Consider the following 18,057-nt stretch of genomic DNA (forward strand, 5'->3'; position numbering starts at 1 on the left):
TCCATCAACAATACTTATAATACATTCGGTTTGATTAATAATGAAACTATTATGTAATATTCAATTGCTTGGTAGAATAAAACACTCGATAACTATTGTAGCTTTGAGGTGGACGATTAGGTTTGTCTCCTACAATTATCGTCATTTTTTCTATTTACCGTCACCCATCACTTTTTTTTCCTTTTTAATTTATTTTACATCCACATTTTGAAAATTGTTTCTTTATTTTTAATACATTATGAATTATTTTATTGATAAATTATATTTAAAAAAAAAAAATAGACATCTGTTGTTCTGTTGGTTACTGAAAAAAAAACAAATCTTTTTGTTTGGGAATTTAAAATTATAGCCGTTTTTTAGTCGAGTAGTAAACCAAAAGAACGTGCATTTCACGTGACTTTCGAAGTAAATATATTTTTTATTTTTCTTAATTAATCATTTCTTATAGATGTACTCTTAATAATTTAATTCAAATACCACATAATCATATTTAATATGTTATTTAAATAATAAAAATTATAAAAGGCTAAAAAAAACAGCCAAATAATAAATTAAAATCTATTGAATTCTTAAATTTTAAAATTTTAAGAAGTTTTTTTTAAAACTAAAAAACTATTTGTAAAATATAATTTATTTAAAATAATTATAAAAAAAAAACTGACAACCAAACCAAATATTATGAACTCTATTGGGATTGGTCGAGTTTCCAACCCAGTTCGTGCACACCCCCGAGTTTCCAACCCAGTTCGTGCACACCCCCGAGTTTCCAACCCAGTTCGTGCACACCCCCGAGTTTCCAACCCAGTTCGTGCACACCGTCATCATAAAAGAACACATAATATATTAGAAAAAAAAAGAGAGAATTAGAAAACAAAATATTAGGAAAGAAAGGAAAAAACCCATCTCAGTGTTTTCATTTTCTATTGTTAGTTCAAAAACATCCTTCATCCCTCATTCATTCTCAAAACAAGGAAAAAAAAACATCAAGAATAAATAAGAACAGCAGCAAAATTAAAGATCTTTAAAACCCAAGGCAGCAGCGGATTCGGGGCGACAAATCGGGCACCCAATGATCCGAATATCCAACGGGGCGGGCAGGGGGGTATGATTAAGCAACCTGGTCCTCCTTCCAGTCTTTTCTAATATCAAATGTGTAATTGATCTCCAAGTAGCACTTGTTATCATCATCAACAAACTGAGCCAAAAACAGAACACAAAAAACAAACCCAACAAAACCAGCAGACAAGATTATAGACATAGATTCATGCCAAGAACAAGCAATCCAAGATAAAACAAAAACATGTCTTTTAAAACAAGGAGTATCATGTTACTTATTGCATAAGCATATATAATATGCATTGATAGCCATGGCAGATGATATTGATATCAATAATAAGCTGCTGCTGCTGCTGCTGCTTTCCTTAAAGGCAGCCATGTGATGCTACCCATAAATGAGCAGGTGCAGTTGAGATAGATAGCAGCCCTTTAATTGCTATCCATAATGGATTCAAATTCAACATTTGATATCTCCTCTCTCTCGTTTTAAAGTTCGAGAACTAAAACGAGACTAAATCATTACCGATTACAATTTAAGAACTAGATTGCTCCTCTCTCGCTTCAAAGTTTGAGAACTAAAACGAGACTAAATCATTACCGATTACAGTTTAAGAACTAGATTGCTCCTCTCTTGTTTCAAATTTCGAGAGCTAAAACCAGACTAAATCATTACCAATTACAGTTTAAGGACTACATTGCTCCTCTCGTTTCAAAGGAAAGAACTAAAATGAGACTAAATCGTTACCGATTCAAGTTTAAGGACTAGATGGCTCCTCTCTCATTTCAAAGTTCAAGAACTAAAATGAGACTAAATCATTACCGATAACAGTTAAGGACTAGATATCTCCTCTCTTTCAAAGTTCAAGAACTAAAACGAGACTAAATCATTACCAATTACAGGACTAGATATCTCCTCTCTCGTTTCAAAGTTCAAGAACTAAAACGAGATTAAATCATTACCAATTACAGTTTAAGGACTATATTGTTCGTCTAAATGGGCCGGGATCAGTATCAGAAGTATAATCCAATCAAAATAAGCAGTAGACATTATTCTACTAATCCATTGACATGTTAAAATCATAGAACTGACCTTGCTTCTGGCTGTATAAGATCCCCTAGCAAAGATGCCAGAAGGGGTTGTTTCTTCATGCATCTCATGATCATAAGGTTCAGGCTGAGGGCTAAAGGTTCCAATCATCTCTTTTGTACTATCAACTGTGACAGTGAAAGTAAAAAGAAAACAATGAAAGAACAGTTCTCCATTAATGGCAGAGAGGTTTTGTGCTTGTTTTTTTACCTTTGACGCCAGTTTTCCAGACTGTATTGGTATATTTGAGGCCAGAAACAATGTTATTGCTGACCTGAAAAGTGAACTTAAGGCTATAACGGCTGCCCTCCTTCAAAGTAAACCAGAGGCCTTTGGGATTCCCACATTCAGGCACTGGAAGAACAATGTCAGGCCGGCCTGATGATTTGATAGCAAGGCTCAAAATCTTAACATCCGGCTCAAGAGTTTCTAATACACAAAAGAACACAAATCATGAAGGGATTTGGAATTTGAAGCAAAAATTTAAAAGGGTTTGTGGTTTAAACCTCCAACAGATTCAAAATCCACACCACCCAGAAGCTGTTCCTTCCACCTCCTCAGGCTTTCATCATCCTAAAAACAGAGCGCAAGATGAGTTAAAAGAAATTGAAGAGGTTCTTAAAAAGGGGAGAGTTAATGATACCTTATCCTTCTCGTTGAGTTCTTTCAAAGTGTATTGAGGACCCAATTCGATTTTCCTTCCATCTTCATCGTCTTCCTCTTCAGTAGCACAGATTGAGGACTCACTCATTTTTCGACTCAACCCAGAAGTCGCATCGACGTCTTCTCCATCTTCAGCTTTTTTGGGCTCAGAAACTTCGGGAGAATCGTCTTCTTTGTCCAACCCCATTATCCCTTTTGAACTCGAACCGACTTCAACGGCCAGAGACATCAACAGGCCATCAAATGGCACAAACAGAGGAAAAACAGAGTAACCCACCAGTTTAAAGGCAAAAAAAACAGAACCCAGATGAGAGAAAACGCTAAAGAACAAGAAGAAAACCCCAAAATCCGAAATAAAGGGAGGAATCAAGGTGAGAGAGAGAGAGAGAGGGGAAAAACAAGAGAAATCCAAGAGAGAGTTAGATAAATGGATCAAAGAAACAGAGAAGAACACAGAAAGGGAAAAAAAGAAGAAGCCCACGAGAGAATTAACCCTTGTGAGAAGAAAAAGAAGAGGAGAGAGAGCGAGGGAATTGGGCAAAGGCGGTTAGAAAAAGTTGAAATGGGAGAGGGAAGGAAGAGGTCATGTGGTGATCCGAAATTTGATGGCGAAAGGTGAGGCAGTCACTAGTCAGCGCCGTTAGGCCACGAATACCAAGATTTGAGGAGGGGCTGCGAGGTTCGATCACTTGGAGAAATTGGAATATGAGCAGCGACACAAACGTACACCGGATATCAAACAGACTGCCCCCTCAGGGTTAGGTGGACCTATCCCACCCCCTTTGACATTTTTTTTTATGTTGGACCATTAAGTTTAGGTCAAGATTCCATTTTTAAATATTTTAAACAAAAATATTGAAACATATATTTAATCCTTTAAAGTTATTTGTTTTTAAGTAATTTTAAATATAAAAATATAATTATCACAGATGTCTACGAGATGGGGTCGGGATAGAGATAGGGTTCTTGCAATAGAAACGGGCAAAAATGGAATTGCGCAACCTATCTCTAAAATATTGTGTATAACGAAAGGTATTATTTGGTATAGATAAACTTCCCGGCAGAACGTGGGCTAGACTTTGGTTGCGCAATGGTAAGTACAGCCCGACAGTTGAATTTGGACCCTTCAATGTTTGCTCCTCACTACAGCTGCTTGTGCATACGATGGGACCCCTTGAAACGCAAAAGGTCTAGTAGTTTGACTGAATCTCTAAGTTGGACCCCTTGTTCGGCCAACTCTATTCCATGCAGTGAATATACTATAATCGAAAATGTTGGTAGAATGACCTTGGATCCATGCCAACTTGGTATGTATGTATGTGTATATATATATATATAATGAGTGGGGCAGGGGCCGGGAACGAGGATGAGGAATATTATCCTAGTTCCTGACTCAACTTAGCTAACGGTAAGAAATCTCTTATCTAATTTTTTTCTCCATTTAAAACGGGATTTGATGAATCAAGGCCAGCTTTTTGAGAGCTCAAGTCATGGACCGTTATTTACTGACGTATAATATTTGAAAATACACCTTAGTTAAAAAAAAATTTAAACGTGCATGCACTTAAGGAAAGGTAAGATTAAAAAATAACGTTCAAAGTACACAATTACAAAGTGACAACTAGAATGATGCAAAGCCTTATAATTATTCCAAGTAGGTTAAAAGAAGAATTCTACTTCTTCCCCCACACAAACATTGTCTACCTCCACTTACGAGAGACCCATAACTCGATCATAGACTTGGGCTCGTAACAATTTGGTATCAGAGCTAGCAGTTTTGGGTGAATCTGTGCGAGAACAACATACCAAACTGTTCAATTTACTCTTATCCGAATAGCAGGCCAATCAAGCGGTAATGAGAAAGTTGAGCAGCGTCATGCCAAATTGGATGTCATGTCTCTTTGACTTGGATCCACAGATAAGAGTCAAATTTTCCAAGTGTAAAAGTAAAACATAGAGAGAATTTACCGTGCAACTCTTTTAGAAAATTTTAGAAGAAGCTTTATTATACTCAAATTCATGAAACTTGACTTCCCTCGCTTCAATGGGTTGGAAAACCCCTTTGTGTCAATCGACACACGAAGAAGAAAAGGTGAGCTTAGCCTCTTATCACTCGGAAGGAATTGCTCAACTATGGTATTTTACAAATAATCTCTCGTGGATTTATTGACATTGCGCTTTTTTTCGTGGCGGGAACAAGTTATGATTCAGTTCCTCCACCACTGCAAACCTAGTTAGAGTCAGGTAGATACAGTTTTTAGTTATTGGGAGAACCCAAGTACGGGGTTTCAAAGCCACGAAACTGTTCGAGTTATTTATTCAAATTATTGTTTTTAATAAAAATAAAATGGTAATTTGTAAAATATATATTTACTCATTTTTAAGATTTAATTAAAATTTACAATTCAATTTCAATATATACTACTAATAATAAAATATTAAATAAATAAGAATAAAATAAATATAGATAAATATAATTATATTAAAAAGAAAATGTAGATTTTAGAATTAACAATAAATTGATTTAAACCAAAAATAAGTTAATTTTCAAATATTACTATTTAAATAGTAATTCATAAATTCTGCATCAGTCTCAACCCTCTCCTTCCGCGACGGACTAAACATCGAACATTGTGAAGCCCTCTTGGCCTTCGTAGTTCGATTCTCAACGGAGCTCGCATATCGGATCCAGTCATGGCGGAAGATCTAGTTCTCGACACTGCCATCAGAGATTGGGTGCTGATTCCGCTCTCCGTGGTCATGGTTCTCATCGGAGTTCTCCGCTACTTTGTCTCCAAGCTTATGCGCTCGTCTCCAGTCCCCGATGCCAAAGTCGTACGAGAAGGGTAAATTTAGATTCATAATCTTCAGAATTCGTACATTATTCATCTTGTAAGTTCTTGACGCATTTTTTAATTCCGGATTTCAGGCAAATCGTACTTAGGGCTCGGAATTTACGATCTGCTGCTAATTTTATTCCCCAGAAGTCGTTTCGATCCCGCAGAGTTTATTACGGCAACGAGGTTTGTTTTCCTCTTTTTTTCAATGTAGTATGTGATGCGTGCCAAATTTAATTCATTAAACCTTTTTAGAGGAATCGTCTTCGATGTCCATTGTACTTGAATGATGCGTAAGGTGTAGAAGGTTTAGTTTCTGTTTCGAGATTCAACTGGCGTTATGAAGTGCAGTCAGAACTGTTATAAGAGCTCTTTATTATTTCTATTAGCTTGTTAAAATCAGTTTAGTCAAGTTGTGCATCTGTTAGTCTTCTTGATTTGTTTAATTTGTTGAAAATTAGTTAACGCTCCTCCTCTTTAAAGCTTGTAATTCCTCTGTATTTGATATCTGAGATTTGATTCAATAAGGAGTCTCCTCAACATTCATTTGATGGTATCAGAGGAAGCTTTAATAGGTTAGAGTTTATGAGATACCAATCTTATTTTCTCAAAGGGATACAAGCAGCTTATAGTTATTAGAGAAGAATCCTGGATTGACATATAGAGTATTATGCAATGTCCATAAGGTTTTATCGGTTGTAACTTGTATGATTTATTGCATCCTTGAATATGGTGACGTGTGGATGCCATAAATTGTGTTACTAATTTTGGGAATCTATGTGTGAGAATGGTTGCAGTGAGATTGTATATCTTGTAGAATGATTTTGATGTAACTATAATATTCAAAGTAGCACAGGAGGATAAAGAGAATCTGATACCCTAGATATTCTACATATGCAATTGGCAGGAGAATGGACTGCTCTTTGTTCCCAAAGGCCAGGCCCAAAATGCACAAGCACAGATGTTTTCGGATCCAAACATGGCAATGGATATGATGAAGAAGAATCTCTCCATGATTATACCTCAGGTGACTATAGTTGCTTATTCTATAACTATTCTTTTCATTAATATCATATGAAGTTCAACTCTTAATTTTTATTATCCTTTCTTCTTTGCTAGACCCTAACATTTGCGTGGGTTAACTTTTTCTTCTCCGGATTTGTAGCAGGTATGTTCTTCATACTACTATACTTTTGAATGCCTGAGGGTAACTTTTTTTGGCTGAGTGAATCTCCAAGTTATCTAGATTATATAAATTCCATACTTTTTAGGTGTTAAATGGTATATTCTAGCACTAATTATGTTTTTTAATACATGGGAACTTTGTACGATTATCTATATCTCTTGTTTACTATATCTTTCTGTTTCTCTGCCATTTCCCCCCTCCATTTTTGATCGTTGGTTATAACTGGTAGAAAAAGTTTTCAGGTTTATTATTTTTGTGCATTGAAAGCTGATTTTTCTACCTGTGTTAGTATCACTTTTCTTTTCAGCCTCCAATTTGTGGCATCTAATCGTATCTTCCCTCCTTATCTAGCAAAAATACCCTTTCCACTGACTCAGAGGTTCCGGTCGATGTTACAAAATGGGATTGATTTGAGTACTGTGGATGTCAGCTATGTCAGTAGCCGATCATGGTACTTCCCAAGATCAATTAAATATTATGGTGCCTGTGTTAACGTCATCTGAAGATTTTTTTTTTCTTTTTTTTTCAAGTTTTTCCCTAAGTATTTGGTTGGATGATTATCACTGATAGTTTTATATAACTTATGTCAGGTACTTTCTAAATTTGTTTGGATTAAGAGGTCTATTCAGTCTCATTCTGGGAGAAGAAAATGGTTGGTTTTTTTGCTTAACAATTCCATTTATTCATTAACTGGTGTGTATGGATTTTTTTTTCCCAAGAAGTAGCATTTTGAAAGTTCCAGATCTTATACTGTGACTTATGAGAAAACAATTCTTGGTGCAGCAATGGATGACACACAGAGAATGATGCAAATGTCTGGTTTTGGCATGGACCCAACAAAGGTAAATATTTAATCTTTACTACCCGGAATTTCAAACATCTTTCTTCATTTTTAGGCTGTCAAAGGATGTTTGAAGTATTAATATTCATTATTCAAAACTCTCTGTTTCTGTCTCTCTTTAAATCTACATATGCATACGCTCATATACGGAAGTTTGCATAGCATGCAAATCAAGTTTCAGGGTTGAACAGTTTTGATCTCCTATGTACATGTGTATGTATATATTTGAACTGACATCATTTTTTTGTTTAAAATCTTCTAAACTGGCATGGCTGGCTGTGTTACATTTGTTTCTTATTCTTCTACCTGTGAAATAAACTAAGCTTGAAGGAAGTTGCACATATTTTAGTGGTTCAGTTTCAAATTTTGGCTCAGAGTACATATTGTTAATGAATAGATTTTGTTGAGTCTGTTTATCAGTGTTCATGGTTGTTTGCTGTATCATTCTAAATGAGTATTGACTATGTATTTATACATGATATCTTGCACGGTTGTGCAGTCTATCGTCTTGATTGTGTACATTAATTTTGTGAGGATCCCTTTTGGATTGAACTTGAAAGTTTCAATGTGATAGCTGATAACTTGGGTTGATTAGCATTTTTGTATCTGCTCAATCTTGCACTAGCTCTCTAGGAGAAGATTGTTGTCGTACATGAGGTTCCCTAGTGCTGTTACCAGGTCAATTTGGTATAGAGCAGTTCGCTTATGGCTACGGAATTAGATAAAAAGACTTGTATAGAGATTGGGATGTTTTTATGTGAAGAAATGTAGGGACTCAAAGATCTATTGATGGAGCAAACGGATTCAATATTCCAATGTATGCAAGATGCTTTATGAGATGCAATTGCACAATCTTTCAAGGAAACTCGAGAGGATATTGCAGAGGTAGAAAAGAATAAAGCAGCGGCTAAACAAATTGAGTAGGAAAAATAGTATGAAAGCCCGAAGAAAAACAAGGAATAGCAAGATAATCGGGCTAAGTAAAAAGATCTTCAGTCAAATCCTTAGAGGCTGCGAAGGAGCATTGCAAAACGTCTGAGGTTGTAAGATGAAGCAAATGCAAAAAATGATAATGAGTGAGGTCATACAAAAGAGATGGAGGGGAGGCAAACCTAACTTTTTTTGGAGTTTGAAAACGACCCGCAAATGGGCTGCAAAGATACCCAACACAACAAAGGTCTGTTTTCCAAAGAGTGGTCGACCATTGATGGTTTCGTGGAAAGAGGTGACATTCTGGAGACGGCGATGCTTCAACCGCTGCAAAGTTCGAAGAAGGTGGATCATCATGATCATCATGATGAAACTGGAGAAAAGGAGATGAAAAACTGATGGATGCCATGGTCGACGATGAAGCCTGTTATGGTCGGAAAAAATGAATTGGTGGGGGAGATGCTGACCAAAGCATCGTGAAGAGGCACAGAGAAATCAGAGGTTGGCGGTCATGAAGAAAAGGAGAATAAAAGAAGAAAAGTACCTAACGTAGGCCGTCACCAGCAGTGAGTGCAGGCATGCATGGAGATGAAAACTTGGGGAAGACACCAAAGCAACTTGTGTGGAGATAGGCACGTGGGTATGAGGATTGTTACTAGTGGTTAAGTGCGTTACGAAAAGAAAGAAGGTTCTGGAAGTGAGTGGGGCCTGCAGCTTCATTTAAATGAATTGATGAGGCTCGCAGTCGTGTTGCGGCCTATTTTGAATTTCAAAGGCATACAAAGCAACGAAAGCATGGTGGGTTTGAAAATGATCACATGAAGTGAAGACTAAGTTTTAACTTTCAACTAGTTGCCATTTTTTTCCATTCATTTTTGTTGCTACCCACACCTTGGGTGTGTTCTAGAGGCCGGTAATGGTAGGAATACTACAAGAAAGAAATTACGGATATTAAAGGGTATATGAGTAATTAACTAGGGAGTTTGTTATGCTTGTTCGTTGTGAATGGGCGGGGGATGAGTGAATTAGGCCTTGAGAGTGATCTTAGGAGGGGAGGGTCCATGATATAGTAACCCTAGCCAATTGGATCCCCTCGAAACCCTCATGAATATGCAAAACCTCCAAATCAAGTTGATTTTATTCCAAATGATTGCAACTCTTGGAAATTCGATCTAACAATCTTATTGAAGAATATGACCTTCCATGTATTTCAAGAGTTGTAACCTTTGAACTTTATGACCCATTCCTTCAAAATTTCATTATGAAATCTTAAACTCCTCGTGACATGAATCTCTTAATTGGGAAGAGCCCATCCTATCAGCAATTAAAAACATTTCCTGGTCCGCTCCCTGCTGACCTTCCTGGTGCTTGGTTTTGTGTTACAGCTATCCACATGTATATGCTGTTCAATCAATTGGTTCCTAGTTTGACGTGGATTTTATCTGTTAGGAAAAGTAGTATGTTCTGAAGAAGCCTGGTTTTCTTTTAAGTGTTAGAATACTTTCGTGGGTGAATGACTGACTGACAAGATATATTGGAATATAGTGCCACCAGTTGCATTTTGGTCTCTTTTTTTTCTAGTTGGATTTGCACAATCTGGCAGAGAGAATGAAACGATATGAATTGGAGGATCAAGATAACCTTTGGGGCAGGAAGGAAATGTAATTGTGGTTGAATGGTGAATTGTATTGTTCTTGAAATGGGGGCAAATAAACATTATAGATTTCAAGCCAAAACTGGAGATACAGGTGGTTCTTGTCCTGCCTGCCTATTGGATCCTTTGTTTGTGATTAGCCCTACTTCTTTCTGGTTGTAGACTGGACAAGCTTTTAGTTATCCTGACTTCCCTATTGCTCGTTGACTTGGAAATGATATCACCGAAAAGCACTGAAGTTGAAAACTTGACAAAATGCTTATCTTTTTATTTGCAAACAAACATCTTGTTGGTGCAGTGTTTCAAAATGTATAATGTAGGTCCCGTCATTCTCCTCTTATTTTACTTTTATATTTAAGGCTCATTTGTCGCTATGTTACCTGCTTGATGTGCCCATATAAGCTAGTTTCATCTTAAACTTCGTTACGTCCTTGCATCCTAGGTGTAAACGAAGCTCCATCCGAAACCTCGTTATACTTTTTTGTCACAGCAATTGCTCAGATGCTTCAACCAAATTTGATTGATTATACCAGTGGGATGTGCGAATTGTCTTCGATGTTCTAATTGATTTTCAACTTTAAGCAGCTCACTTTATAGGGTTCTAGGAAACACTTTATTTCTTAAAATCTGGGCCTCAGTAATTCCTTCTTTGCCAACTTCTTTATTGGGTCAATCATTTGTACGTTACTGGCGAGTGGTCATTTAGGCCGTTGTTTCAAACTCGATGTTCTTTGTAGTCCATCTTTAACAAATCTCTATTCTAATATTTAGTTTAATTGTTAATTGATCGACATAACCTTTGTGAACCTTGAATTGATCATTATTCAAAATCTTGCATTTTCTTGCCAGGGGTTGAGTGCCGAGAAAGACAACTTAGACATAGTGCAGCATGAATGGGTCTTACCCAAGTTTGAGCATCGCGCTGAAGCTGTGTTGAGAAAGATCGTCAGCTGATCGGTCTCTCTCTCACAGGTCTTCTACTAGTAAATCTTCTCTGGTTGTTACGATTTAGATACTTTTTTTTTGAGATTGTTGTGAAACATAGGAATCTGTTTTTATCAACCATGGATATTGTAACACTAAATTATTTTTAGACAACCAATAGGAATTTTCCAAGTCATGCACAATTAATTCTTGAAAGGACACCGTTTAAAGATGGAATGCAATAATGACGTTGAAATTTGCTGGAGGGAATATAAGTCTCTCTCTCTCACCCGCGCACCCACACCCACGCACCCGCACCCGCACCCGGCCCGCACACTGGCACCCGCACACCTGCACGCACACCTGCACCCGCACACCTGCACACACGCACACCTGCACCCGCACACCTGCACACCCGCACACACGCACACCCGCACACCCGCACACACGCACACTACTCTTAGAGTATGAGTCAGCACACGCACACGCACACTACTCTTAGAGTATGAGTCAGCACACGCACACGCACACTACTCTTAGAGTATGAGTCAATGCACACGCACACTACACTCAGAGTATGAGTCAATGCACACCTGCACTACAAGCCATGTAGTTCAGTTTATCCCCTGATTGTATTTGGACTGAATTTGGAGATCTGAACTCATTGCTTCTAGGAACCAACAAAATCTTTCCCACCATTTCCCCATTCAAAATGTGGACAAATGTCCACTGTTAGAAGCTTTATTCATGGTGAAAGAAAGAGAAAAGGAAGATTCCTTCTGCGAAACGTCCCTTGGACAGCAGTGGCTAATATACCTTTTAGTAAAAGCTTCTCGGATTGAACACTTGATTCAACAATCCCTCCTTCCATAGTGTTCTTCCTAGGGAAAAAGCATACTCTTTCTAGTGGCCCAACCATGTTTCTTCAGTTATTGCCTTTCATTTGGCAGAATTCAAAAGGAGCGAGATAGGAGGAGGTGGGGGTCGGGTCGGGTCAGGTCAGGTCATTCATTACACAATGTTTTAGTAGTGTCCCCCTAGACCACCAGCTTCCAATTGCTCTTCTTTTTCTCCTCTAAAGCCATTAAAGGCAACACAACATGATTGATGATCCCAAAGGAGTCGATTCTCATTGGAACCCGACCACAACATTTGCTAATCCAACATGGACAACAAGGCGGCATCATGAAAGCAACTCACCACCTGCTTCCAGCCAGTCTGCATGTGGGATGATATCTTATGGTTTATTCAGGTACAACAAGGTGTGCCCATCATTATGAACATCACTTTTTTTATTTTTCTTCTTCTTTTTATTGCATTTTTCCATTATACCAAACATTTTTGGATCTTAAATCATGTCTCAATGTATTGATTTTATCACTTTTTCTTTGATTTAGGAATCAACAAATTTGATATTGATTTCAAGAATAAATCCCTGCCCCGCCCCTGTTCTTACAAAGATATATTTGGAGCTTGGTTACAAAGAACATACACCTTAAATACACAAATATTTTCAATCGATAGGTTCGCATATCCCCCCTACCCGATAGTTATATGCAGTAAGCAGTTGTTTCCTTTTGCTTACATTCCCATATAACACTAATTTTAATTTCTCATATCTTGCTTTCAAAACTCTCTTTTGAAATCTCTCTGCCCCCATTTTCTAAAACCTTATTCTTGAATCAAGGTCAAAGGCAACGCAAAAACGAATAAGCTTAACTCACTTGTTACTGAAAAGTGAGTGCCGCACAATCGTAAGTCCATTCTCATCAAAGTGTAATTGTAACAAACGGTATCAATAACTCAAATGATGGTTTATTTCCTTTCACATAGAAACAAGCATTTTATGAGTTTAAAATAATCGTTCATTCAATTCTCTCACAGGCAAGCGTGCGTTTCGATTTAATGTTCACAATTTGCTCATTTGATTGTGACATGATGATTTGACTATGATACTTTCAAATTTTATGGGCTGAATTAAAAATTGTAATAGGATCAAAATCAATAAATATTTATTAAGTTTGAGGTTTGAATTTTTAAAAATTTAAAAGGAAAGGGTTTTAAAAGAGAATTTTATGAAATAAAATTTAAAAACACATCCAAACCTGTTCCAAATAGCTGACATCAGTATTCTGTAGACAAAAGAATTAAGGATTTGAATCTACATTTTTAAAAATACATATTTAATAAAATGTCCCTTTCCAAATCATTTTTATTATTCTCTTTATAGACATTATATATTTTCTTTAAAATATCATTTTGATTATTACTTTCCAAAATAAACTATTTCTATCAACTCAATATAATCGATTTTAATATATTTTTGTGCTGATGCTATAAATTTACTCAAAAATATATATTTATATTTCTTTTGACTTTTAGAATTAATTGTTCTTCCTTTTTTCCCCTTTCTAATACTCTTATTTACACCCATATCAATTTTTTCTTTAAAACTTTATAATATAAAATATATTTATTTGTTTCCAAGCAAATCCCGAACAGGGTTTGGTTAATCGATCCTTGATTTATAGTCTTTTTTTTTTTTTTTTTTTTTGAGAAATATGTCGACCAGTTCCTGTTCTTTCTTTTTTTTACTGAGAACGGGTAGATTATCGTTGATTTATGCTCAGCTTAGTAGAAAAAAGTATGGATTAACATTAAGTTGAGCTGCAAATTCAAAATTAATAAAATATTTCTAATTTGTGGATATTTCAATTTCTCATAAATAAAATGGGTAAAAATTATTTAAATTAATAATTAAGTTAGATCTTAAATTTATTTATTTATTTATATATTGTGGTTAATAAATAAAACTCTTATAAAATATATAAATTAAATTTTAATAATTGTGGATATTTTAATTTGATCCCAGTACCCCACCACTGGGTGCAATGAAGAATCTCTTATAATAATCCGATTAAAATAATAATCGGATTTTATTTATTTTATTATGGGATCGTGGTCACGGATCAAATCGATGACTGAGATCTGACGTGGCACAGTAGAGGGGCGGCTATGTGGGTCCCATGACACCAGCATCCGATCTGGCAGACAGCTACATGTGGTCCCCTACATGAAATGGAGTCGGCTTTCCTCTCTACCCCACGTGAAAAAATTACCAAGTTGGCAAACTAAAAAAATTTGAATAATAATGCCACGTCAGCAGACAGGTCTACGGGACCCACAAGCCAAGATCTACATTGGGTTACAGATGTTCACGGGTCAAAGACGGAGACGGAATAGGTTTTTTTTTTTTAACATCAAGTTCTCTCAACTCGGGGTTTCGTTGAGACATATAAGCCATGTCGATGGAGATAAGATGAGACACGGTGGTGCATTGAGAGACCTTGGCTCAAGTAGAGGCAAAGTCGAACTGAATGACTTGGCCTAGTCAGTTGTGTCGTAGACAATTGAACATGCACGCGTAAGCGGCGTGTGTGGTCGGACAAGCTTGGATTCCACACAAGCGATATTCGATTGACAAAGACAAATCTCGCCTATGGTTTAATACAGCAGCAAAGCCGAGACGAAAAATATATATAGGGCATAATCTCCCTTAAGGCTAGTCGTGAGTGTGTCAAGATCACGACGCCGTGCGGTTAAAAAAGTAGGATTATAATAAAATCTAATCCTACAAATATCTAATATATAAACTTTATGAAATTTTAATTATTAATATAATATATACCGTAAATAAATATGATGTATTTAAATAATTAAAAAAATAACTAAAAAAATATAGAGTTAAATTGTGAAGGATATTAAATATTATTTAAATTATGTAAATGAGATAAAAATGAAAAATGAAAGGACCAAAATGATGATTTATTATAATTGTAGGGACCTGAATGAAAAGTAGAGATAGGAATTAAAATGAATAATATTAAAAGAGAAGGACCAAACAGCAAAGGGAAAGATAGAGGGGGGCATAAGGGAAAGAGGGCGGCGGAAATTGCATGCAAAAAGAAAGAGAATTATAAATTATTAGAACAAAACAGACGCAAACCAACTGAAAAGAAAAGATATGTTATTTTATTTTATTTTATTTTATTTTTGTAAAAAGATTAATAATAATAATAATAAAAGTAAATTAATAATTGAAAAAGGGAAAACATTTACAACTGGACAAAACCGATGTCCTTATATTTTGCCTAACATTCTCTCTCTCTCTCTCTCTATCCTATAAATACCTCTCTCTCCCATTCATATTTCCTCATCTCTCTAACATCTCTCTCTCTATAGCTTCCCTTCTCTCTCAATTCTTCTCTAATGGCCACTATTGAGGTAACCCTTTTTCTCTCTCTTCTTTCTCTCTCTTTCAAAGTTGTGTAAGAAAAATCTCGCCCCAGTCCCTCTCGTGATCGACCCAACTTTAACTTGGATGATCGTATCAGTGCTAATGCATTAGACCCCATTAATTTTTCATAATTGAGTATGTTTGGATGATCGTGTTAGTGCTGATGTATCAGGTCCCGTCAAAATTTCATAATTAAGCGTGTTTGGACGAAAAGTAGTGATAATTTGGGGTACCCATTTGAAAAAATTGGATACCCATTTCAAAAGGGAGGGTTTTGTGTTCATTTTAATCAGAATTTTGTGTTTTAGTTTTTGATTTTTGATATTTTTTGGGGGGTAATTTGGTCACTTTACTCTTGTTCATGGGACATGCAACTGAAACCATGTTTTTTTTTTTTTTTTTTTGTTTATTTTTATAAATTTGTTGAATATTATAGCAATTGGGTTTTGTAGGTTGAATCAGCAGCTACACCTTTGCCGGAGGTGGTGAAGGCAGAGGCTGAGGAGTTTGCAGCACCCGCCAAGGCTGAGGACGATGCCGAACCCGAGGCGGAGGAGCCTGCAGCACCCGCCAAGGCCGAGGACGATGCCGAGCCAGAGGCTGAGCCTGAGGAGGCTGCAGCACCCGCCAAGGCCAAGGACGATGCCGAGCCAGAGGCTGAGCCTGAGGAGGCTGCAGCACCCGCCAAAGCCGAGGACGATGCTGAACCCGAGGCTGAGGAGGCTGCAGCACCCGCCAAGGCCGAGGACGATGCCGAGCCAGAGGAGGCTGCAGCACCCGCCAAGGCCAAGGACGATGCTGAACCCGAGGCTGAGGAGCCTGCAGCACCTGCCAAGGCCGAGGATGATGCCGAACCCGAGGCTGAGGAGGCTGCAGCACCCGCCAAGGCCGAGGATGATGCCGAACCCGAGGCTGAGCCTGAGGAGGCTGCAGCACCGGCCAAGGCTGAGGACGATGCCGAACCCGAGGCTGCAGCACCGGCCAAGGCCGAGGACGACGCCGAACCAGAGGCGTAGAAAGAGGTACCCTTTGAAGAAAAGGAAGCAGCATAATAGAGATGAGATGGAAAAGGGCATTATTGGAGAATGTATGATCTCAGCTTTGTGCATGAGTCAACTAGTTTAATTTATGTGCTGTTTTTTTTTTTTTTTTTTTTAATTTTGTTAAAAAAAAAAAAAGAAATTGAATTATTAAGAAAGTTGATGATGTATTATGGAGTAATTGAATGATTTGGCTTCTATATCTAATATGATAAATATTCGTGTGAAAATCGACGCTAATTTCCCTTTTTAACTCTCTAACGTCGATTTCTTGATATCAAATTCAGTGTTATCGTAAACATACAATAGTAGTTTTCAACCGACATCAAAACCCGTTCAAAATCGAAATTATTCTCAGTGTCAACATACACGTATGATGATGGATTGAAATGACGTCTCTTGCTAATTGATCACATTGTATACTAAATGGATGGTGATTGTAGCTGATATCGTTTCTTATGTAAATGATGTCTAGTATTCGTCACTAGATGATAATTTAGAATTGACGTCGTTTTTAATTCAACATGCACTAGATTTATTAGCATAATTGAAACCAAAAACCTGTATAAAACTGATTTGTGCAATAATTATCGGCTCTCATCTCAATTAATTTCATACAATCACTAAATGTTTTAATAAAACAAACACGATTTGTCATTTCATTTCACGATCGATTGAGTTGCAATACAATTGTCACAAACGAGCTATACGATATGTTTTAGGAGTTGTAATACAATTCTCACAATCAAGCTACACGATGCGTTTTAGATTTATCAACCAAAATTTTAGAAGTGCTATACAATATGCCTAAGGGATGCCAGAAGTTCAGTATTTTGGCGAGTGTGAGACTCTTGGAATAATGAGAGAATTTCGACAAGAGATTCACCGAAGGCTCAATCTTAGGATTCTATTTCATAAGACCATCCTAATATTCACTTCAACAATCCAAGCAACTTTTGCTGAAGCAAGAACCCTTGATTCAAAGAAATTAATATCAACTCGTACAAAATTCAGATCAATCAAGAGATAAATTAAATTAATTTAATGAAAGATCTAGAAGAAAGATTTGGAACCTTATTTTAAATTGAGTCACTCCACAGTCGAACTTGATAAAGACTTGATTGAATGACTCGGATGCAATCTACCATAAGAACTGCTTGAAACTTAGAAATAACGAAGATGATGGTCAAATTTCTAAGGGTGAAAATCTCGAGATCTCAATTTCATTCTATAAAAAATTTGCTTTTGATATATTAATTTGTGAGTATTTATAGTATTTCTTAAAAAAAAAAAAAAAAAAAAAAAAAAATGGTTTAGAATTTGCATGTTAGAATCATTCAAGTCGTATTAATCAAACCTCTTGTGGAGTGATTCGAATCACGAGTTTTCTTTACTCCTAATCTTGATCATCAAAGTAATCCATTTCAAAACTTTTCCATGGGTTGATTCCTTAACCTAATTTGGTATTAGAGCATCAGGCTATTTGGTCGGACATATCTTTCATTGCATTTATCTCTTTTAATTTTTTTCTATAAAGGGTTA

General features: G+C 36.6%; 3 protein-coding genes and 1 long non-coding RNA gene across 5 annotated transcripts; 3 read left to right on the forward strand and 1 right to left on the reverse strand.

Annotated features, from left to right (window-relative positions):
* Positions 1–891: 891 nt before the first annotated feature.
* On the reverse strand, positions 892–3,450 carry LOC111783095 (rho GDP-dissociation inhibitor 1). Its single transcript, XM_023663979.2, has 5 exons — positions 2,787–3,450; positions 2,650–2,716; positions 2,354–2,572; positions 2,147–2,271; positions 892–1,195 (listed from the first exon to the last, which is right to left on the reverse strand). The coding sequence occupies exons 1-5, from the start codon at positions 3,033–3,035 to the stop codon at positions 1,109–1,111; spliced, it is 747 nt and encodes a 248-aa protein (XP_023519747.1). The 5' UTR covers positions 3,036–3,450; the 3' UTR covers positions 892–1,108.
* Positions 3,451–5,381: 1,931 nt separating this feature from the next.
* Positions 5,382–11,443, forward strand: LOC111783096 (ER membrane protein complex subunit-like protein (Protein of unknown function DUF106, transmembrane)). The gene is made up of 8 exons (XM_023663980.2): positions 5,382–5,652; positions 5,736–5,829; positions 6,551–6,670; positions 6,763–6,811; positions 7,181–7,280; positions 7,420–7,481; positions 7,613–7,671; positions 11,104–11,443. The coding sequence occupies exons 1-8, from the start codon at positions 5,501–5,503 to the stop codon at positions 11,206–11,208; spliced, it is 741 nt and encodes a 246-aa protein (XP_023519748.1). The 5' UTR covers positions 5,382–5,500; the 3' UTR covers positions 11,209–11,443.
* A 154-nt stretch (positions 11,444–11,597) lies between these two features.
* LOC111783458 (uncharacterized) lies at positions 11,598–13,017 on the forward strand. Its single transcript, XR_002813379.2, has 2 exons — positions 11,598–12,440; positions 12,576–13,017. It is a non-coding gene; the product is annotated as an uncharacterized LOC111783458 (long non-coding RNA).
* Positions 13,018–15,325: 2,308 nt separating this feature from the next.
* Positions 15,326–16,657, forward strand: LOC111782553 (uncharacterized). 2 transcript variants are annotated; one of them, XM_087120428.1, is made up of 3 exons: positions 15,326–15,462; positions 15,928–16,335; positions 16,402–16,657. In XM_087120428.1, the coding sequence occupies exons 1-3, from the start codon at positions 15,448–15,450 to the stop codon at positions 16,489–16,491; spliced, it is 513 nt and encodes a 170-aa protein (XP_086976554.1). In that variant the 5' UTR covers positions 15,326–15,447; the 3' UTR covers positions 16,492–16,657. The 2 variants fall into 2 exon arrangements, with proteins under 2 accessions (XP_086976554.1, XP_023519084.2); XM_023663316.2 differs by having other exon boundaries at positions 15,928–16,657.
* Positions 16,658–18,057: the final 1,400 nt, after the last annotated feature.

The sequence above is a fragment of the Cucurbita pepo genome, chromosome 20, assembly GCF_057944985.1.
Source record: "Cucurbita pepo subsp. pepo isolate OVF chromosome 20, ASM5794498v1, whole genome shotgun sequence".
NCBI lineage: Eukaryota > Viridiplantae > Streptophyta > Magnoliopsida > Cucurbitales > Cucurbitaceae > Cucurbita > Cucurbita pepo.